General features: G+C 47.2%; 2 protein-coding genes across 2 annotated transcripts; both read left to right on the top strand.

Moving 5' to 3' along the window:
* The first annotated feature begins 242 nt into the window (after positions 1-242).
* LOC115267187 (uncharacterized) lies at positions 243-3,710 on the top strand. Its single transcript, XM_029874054.2, has one exon. The coding sequence runs from the start codon at positions 243-245 to the stop codon at positions 3,708-3,710; it is 3,468 nt and encodes a 1,155-aa protein (XP_029729914.2).
* A 257-nt stretch (positions 3,711-3,967) lies between these two features.
* Positions 3,968-4,810, top strand: LOC134290984 (uncharacterized). The gene has a single exon (XM_062858225.1). It carries the CDS (start codon positions 3,968-3,970, stop codon positions 4,808-4,810), a length of 843 nt encoding a protein of 280 aa, XP_062714209.1.
* Positions 4,811-7,042: the final 2,232 nt, after the last annotated feature.

Genomic DNA, 7,042 nt, shown 5'->3' with positions numbered 1-7,042 from the left:
ATTTTCATGCGCTCAGTGCGGACAAGCCTGCTTGGATATCATTGGAGAATATCGAGGAGTTCTTGTCGTTGTAACAGGCGGATCGAGATAGAAGTGCAGTGAATCTACGATTGAAGAAACTTGGTGAAGTGTATGATAAATACTGTGAAGTGAGAGTGAACATTGAAGTGATTACCGATGACTTGGACGTCGGTCAAGAAGTGGAAAATACCTCTGAGGATGGAGCCGTAGGACAAGCTGATATGGCCGAGGCTCGCCAACGAGAAAACGAAGAGATCTTCAAGGAATTCGAAAACAAGTACTTTCGATTGAAACAGGCGCTACTTTCGAAGGTCAGTGTATCAACGGAAGTTGTTGAACGCCGAAGGGATGAGGTCCAGACTTACCAGTCATCGCGAACTAGATATCCTGAACTGAAGCTACCCACTTTCTCTGGGAGATTGTCGGAGTGGATGAACTTTCGGGACAACTTCAGATCACTGATACACGATAACAACCAACTCAGTGCGATCGATAAGTTCAACTACTTACGCACATCGCTGAAGGACGACGCTCTGTATCAGATCAACCAGATTCAGGTTACAGCTACCAATTACGATCTTGCTTGGGGCATCCTGGAGTCAAAGTTCGAGAACCACAAGTTGATCGCCCAGGAGCATTTGAAGGCATTGTTCAATGTTGCTCCGATGAAGTCTGAGACTTTCCAAGGCCTGAATCATATCCTGATGACGTTTAAGATCAACCTTCAGCAGTTGGAGAAGTTGGGAGAAGATACTGCGCAGTGGAGCACGCTGCTAGCCTTCATGCTTTCCCAGAAGTTGGATGATGATACGCTTCGTCTGTGGGAAACTCACCACAGTTCGAAGAACATTCCGTCGTATACAGCGATGGTTGAGTTTCTCGAGAATCATTGTGCCATCCTACAATCAACGTCGGCACGGAAGACCAATGAGTTCAAGAAACCTTCGAAACCCCCATTTGTTCATGCTGCGGTATCAACCAAAAATTGCACGGTTTGCAATGGAGGTCCACATTCTTTTGAGCAGTGTTCGAGTTTTGGCAGAATAAAGATCGTGGATAGGAAGGTGCTAGCCCGGAAGCTTGGATTGTGTCTGAACTGCTTACGTTCTGGACATTTCGTTGCGGACTGTTCGAGATCATCGTGTGGAAAGTGTGGTCAGCGGCATCACCATTTGCTGCATCCATACAGCTACCCTGTAGGCCAAGGGCAGAACGTGAATCAGCCCTCCTCCCAGAGACACACGAAAGGACCTCAAGCCGCGAACTCTCAATCTCTGCAATCTAATCAAGCCCAAACCCGGAACAATTCTCAACACTCACAGACTACACCAACTCCAAGTACATCCTCGCAAAATGCATGCCTACCACCTCCCACCAATCCTTCTACTGTACACCACACTGCTACACCATCAAAAACACACCACCATTCAAACACTGCTTTATTATCGACTGCAATTGTGAAGCTCGGTGATCACCATGGAAACACCGTACTTGCACGCGCTTTGCTGGATAATGGTTCTCAGGTCTGTTTGATGACTGAGAATCTTGCTCAACGGTTGAGTTTCCGAAGGAATCGGGAGAACATGCCGGTGAACGGAATTGGTGGTTCGTGTTCAGTTGCTAAACAAGCTGTATTAGCAATAGTCCTGTCATGCAACTCGTCGTACGTGACAGGGGAAGTCAAATTCCTGGTTCTACCGAAGATTACTACAAGTCTACCGCAGCAATACATCGATACGTCATCGTGGAATCTGCCATCAGGAGTATGCCTGGCGGATCCCGGCTTCAATGAACCTGGTTCGATCGATGTGATACTGGGAGTAGCTGTCTTCTACGAGTTGCTACTATGTGAGCAGCTGAAACTCTCCAGGTCAGGTCCGATTCTCCACAACACGGAACTAGGATGGATCGTCGCTGGAGAGCTACCGGAAGCAGCTATCGTGAGCTACAGTGCAGTAACTTCATCGTCGGTAACAACTACAGAGGTTTTTGAGGAGCTGACAAAGTTTTGGGAATTGGAAGCTTGCAACACGAAGAGCTGTCTGTCCATCGAGGAGTCTGCCTGCGAAACCATCTTCGAGGAGACAACCACCAGAGATCTGGATGGGAAGTTCCGAGTGCAGCTACCAAAGAAGAAACACATGCTGGACAAATTAGGAAACTCAAAGGCAATAGCTAGGAAACGCTATTTGTCAATGGAGAAGCGACTAGATGCCAACCCAGAACTAAAGACCATGTATACGGCATTTATGCAGGAGTATCTTCAGATGGGACATATGAAGGAGATAAAGGCGGAAGAGGAAGAATCAGGTCTAGAGTACTACATTCCTCATCACGCTGTCCTGAAGCCGGACAGCACGACAACTAAGCTAAGAGTTGTTTTCGATGCATCCTGTCCAACGGATACGGGTGTGTCCCTCAACGATGTTCTGATGGTTGGACCTGTTGTTCAGGATGATCTGCGGAGCATCCTACTACGTTTTCGACTGTTTAGGTATGCTGTTATAGGAGATGCAGAGAAAATGTATCGAATGGTATGGCAGCAAGCGTCAGACCAACTTCTCCATAAGATATTCTGGAGAGATTCTTCAGAGGAGCCACTGCGGGCGTACAAGCTTACTACCGTTACGTATGGTACATCATCTGCACCATACCTCGCTACTCGCTGTTTGAATCGATGTGCCGAAGAAGGTGCAGAACGTTATCCAGTTGCTGCAGCGATAGTCAAGAAGACCTTTTACGTGGATGATATGCTAGCGGGCTTCCACACTGTTGAAGAAGGGAAACTTGTGTGCAAGGACGTCCGAGAACTTCTGCAAGGATCAGGCTTCAATCTGAGAAAATGGAACAGCAATAATCCGGAAATTTTGTCGGAAATCCCTTCTCAACTACGTGACGATCGTGAAGTTCTTGATCTGGATGAGAAGGCGATGGTGAAGACGTTGGGTCTAACTTGGGAGGCAGCTACGGATACGTTGCGGATCAAGGTTCCCAGCTGGAAGCCTGAAGGGCCAGTAACGCATCGAATCGTTCTCTCAGAGATCGCACGGCTTTTCGATCCATATGGGCTAGTGGGTCCAGTAATAGTTCAAGGAAAACTATTCCTGCAAGAACTTTGGCAAGCAAAGTACTCCTGGGACGAGCTCTTGAGTGACGATCTCCAGTCACGATGGCTAGAGTTCAGGAGAAATCTCAGTGAGCTTGATGCAATCTCTGTACCCAGATGGATTGCATTCGGGAAAGATGTGATCTCTTGCGAAGTTCACGGTTTCAGTGACGCTAGCGACAAGGCCTACGGGGCAACGGTTTACCTGCGATGTGTGAACCTGGACGGAGAAATAACGGTGAACCTGTTGATGGCCAAATCAAAGGTTGCGCCGTTGGAAGATCTCAGCCGAAGAAAGAAGAAGCAATCTACGCCTCGTCTAGAGTTGTCTGGCGCACTGTTGCTCGCCCATCTCTATGAATCCGTTATTAGCAGTCTGGAGCTTTCAGCAGCGTCTTTTTTTGGACGGATTCGACAATCGTTAAATGCTGGATTTCGTCGCACCCCTCAAGATGGCAAGCTTTCGTCGGAAATCGTGTGTCTGAGATACAGCATGCCACGAAAGGTGGCGTGTGGAATCATGTGCCAGGGATTGAGAATCCTGCTGACATTATCTCGAGAGGAGCAACGCCAGCGCAGATAGCAAACAGTTACCTTTGGTGGAACGGACCAGAGTGGCTCAGAAAGGATATCGGATGTTGGCCGAAGAATATGCAAGTTCCAGATAAACACTTCGACTCGGTGACCCTGGAGGAAAGACCGCTCGTGTCTGCAGTTCTACAAGCTCTACCTTCAAATGAAGTGTTCATGCTTCGATCGTCTCTTTTGAACCTTGTTCGGCTGATTGCCTGGATTCGTCGTTTTGCGAACAATTGTCGACAGAGGAGTGGACAACTGAGGATGATAGGGTCGTTGACAGCAGAAGAGCATGATTCAGCGCTGTTAGCTTTGGTACAGCTAGCCCAGTCAGAATGCTTTCCGCTTGACTTGGCAGACATCGCAGCTAAGAACGAGGTGAGACCAACTTCAAAGTTGCACAATCTACACCCCATGATGATCGATGGGATACTTTACGTTGGCGGCCGGCTGGGAAACGCTCCGGTTTCACCAGGCCGTAGACATCCAATGATTCTGGACAGTCGCCATCCGCTTACAAAACTGATTCTGTTGGATTATCATCATCGGCTACTACATGGAGGACCACAGCTGATGATAGCTTGCGTTCGAGAGAAGTTGTGGCCATTAAGTGTCCGGAACCTTGCAAGGAAGGTCATGCACGAGTGCGTGAAATGTTTTCGAGCAAATCCACGAAGTCATGAGCAATTGATGGGAGATCTACCACTGGAGCGAGTATCGCCAGCCCCTGCCTTTCAGCGTGTGGGCATCGATTATTGTGGCCCTTTCGAGTTGCAAACAGCCACCCGGAAAGGAGCACCGGTGAAGTGTTATCTTTGCCTGTTTGTGTGCTTGGTCTGCAAAGCAGTTCATGTAGAAGTTGTGATGGATCTCACAAGCGAAGCTTTTCTTGCCGCTCTAAGGCGATTTGTCGCAAGGCGTGGACGGCCTGAGATGATTCTGTGCGACAACGCCTCCAACTTTGTCGGAGCCCGACGAGAGTTGAACGAGCTGCATAGACTATTTCAACAACAACAATTCCAGGAACGAGTGTCAATGGGTGCAATGCGAGACTTGATAGAGTTCAAGTTTATCCCAGCGAGATCCCCGAACTTTGGCGGCCTATGAGAGGCCGCAGTAAAATCGCTGAAAGGGCATATGCGGAGAGTAATCGGTAACAGAACGTTGAAGCTGGACGAGATGCACACTGTCGTGACGCAGATTGAAGCTTGCCTCAACTCAAGGCCGTTAAAACCTTTGAGCAACGATCCGCGTGACTTGGAAGTACTAACGCCTGGACACTTCTTAATTCAGCGCCCTCTTACCGCTATACCTGAGCCAAGCCGCAGCGAAGTACCGGAGGGAAGACTCAGCAGATGGCAGCGTGTCCAGAGCTACAGCCAGCAGATTTGAAACCGTTGGTCAACTGATTACCTGTCGACGCTGCAGAGCCGCAACAAGTGGGCAAGACAGCGAAATAACCTGAACGTTGGAACGATGGTTCTTCTTAAGGAAGATAACATTCCTCCACTGAAGTGGAGGTTGGGAAGAGTAACGGAGATTCATCCCGGTCCAGACGGAAATACGAGAGTTGTCACCGTCCGCACGAAGGATGGTTCGTATCGTCGAGCCATTTCGAAGATTTGTATTCTGCCTATGCAAGATACCAGCGCAGTTGCCGAAGAACAGTGAAACCTGTTCAACAATAAGTATTATCGCCCCCGTTGGGGCACTTTGGCATCTTGCGGTGTACTTCCGCCGTTTTCGCCAGGGGGCTACCCCTAAGTTATGTATTTCATCTGTATGTATCCGGCAACCCACTGATCAGCTCTCCTTCGACAGCAATATCCCATTCTACGTATTCCTGGACATCCTGTTCAACCAACTACAATGAAATTAAGTGATCATCGCCCCCATTGGGGGCAACCGTTGGCAACTTCGTGGCAATCTGGCCACAACTGCCGAGGTATCAGGTATCAGAAGGCCGGCTCCAGAGGCACGTTATCCTCCATTTGGGACATTTGTGCCATCGCCATACATATAAGCCTATTTCATCATTTACCTGAGGGAGAATGTGACAGGGGATGGAATGGGAGTAGGAAAGGGAAAGGTGATGAAATAGGAAGGGGTACCCTAGAGGAGGGAATGAACGCATAAGCGCAACGAGAGCTCATAGCCCATACCACAACGGGTTTAATCAGTGCCCTGAAAAGGGCACTGTAAAACGCATAAGCGTAGAGAGAGCCTTTAGCTCATTGAAGGTAGCTTGTGACTTCATGCGACTTTCAATATGACATTGAAAGGCACGGCATCGAAAGCATCCTCAATATTCAAGAAATCATCCAAGCAAAACCTACGTTTGATCGAGTACTTTCTTGAAAACATATACAAATCGGGAGGCATGTGAGTTCACATGAATAGGCATGTCAGCCAGACGAACATCACAGATGTGATAATCGGCAATGCGTTTCAATCATTTCAGAAAGAACGAGGTAACCAGATAAATCTGAAACTCATTCCATCTTTATACAACGCACGCACCCTTTCGGGATAAGACTGTGGAGTGATTTCACGCCATGAAAATATCCCATAGAAAACTACAAAAGTTCAAAACATGTTTGAAATACTCAAATCCCTCTGGAGGAGATTTGAATTAAGCAGAGCTTTTTAGGGCCCACTAAGTCGATTATATAGCTATAATTCTCAAGCGGAAGCTAGAGATTCGTAACTATACAAAAGAATGGTTTATCCGAAGATATTTTGAACTTGAACAGATCAGAGTTCCATTCAGGAATACCTCTTGCAGTCCGCACAGACCGTAGAGGACAAGCTTCTTTCAAAGCAATAGTTATGGTATACCACAAAAGAAGGGCGTTGTAGGTACAAACCACAAGGAAACTCTTTTGGAGTAGCAATGGAAGCGAGTTATCCACAAAATGTGGTCGCAACCAATTAATACAGGTTCCCTAGTTCGTTGAGCAGGGACGCCTGAATACACAAATTTTGCGAAGGAACACTCAAAAGTGCAAAGAAGGTCAAATGGAGACTCCTCATCTGACACATGACATGCCAATCAGTCAACTCATGACAAATTCTGCTCATGCAGAGACTGGTTAATTCTATTTTAAGTTATCCATGAACTGTACTACCTAAGTAACCCATCAAACTGAAGCATCTAAAATTAATGTTTGAGCTACTTCAGATGATGTAATCATCGTAGCAATACTGCCAAATATCAGCGAAAATATGCTGAATACAAGAGCTTGCTTGAAGGCATCCATAAGGAAAGGTTGAAACATACTGTTAACGTTATTCTAAGATATAGCATGCTCGAGGCACGACACTTAATTTATAACGAAA

This window comes from Aedes albopictus, chromosome 3 (genome assembly GCF_035046485.1).
Source record: "Aedes albopictus strain Foshan chromosome 3, AalbF5, whole genome shotgun sequence".
In the NCBI taxonomy this organism is placed as follows: domain Eukaryota; kingdom Metazoa; phylum Arthropoda; class Insecta; order Diptera; family Culicidae; genus Aedes; species Aedes albopictus.
This window is presented reverse-complemented; position numbering and strand designations above follow the sequence as displayed.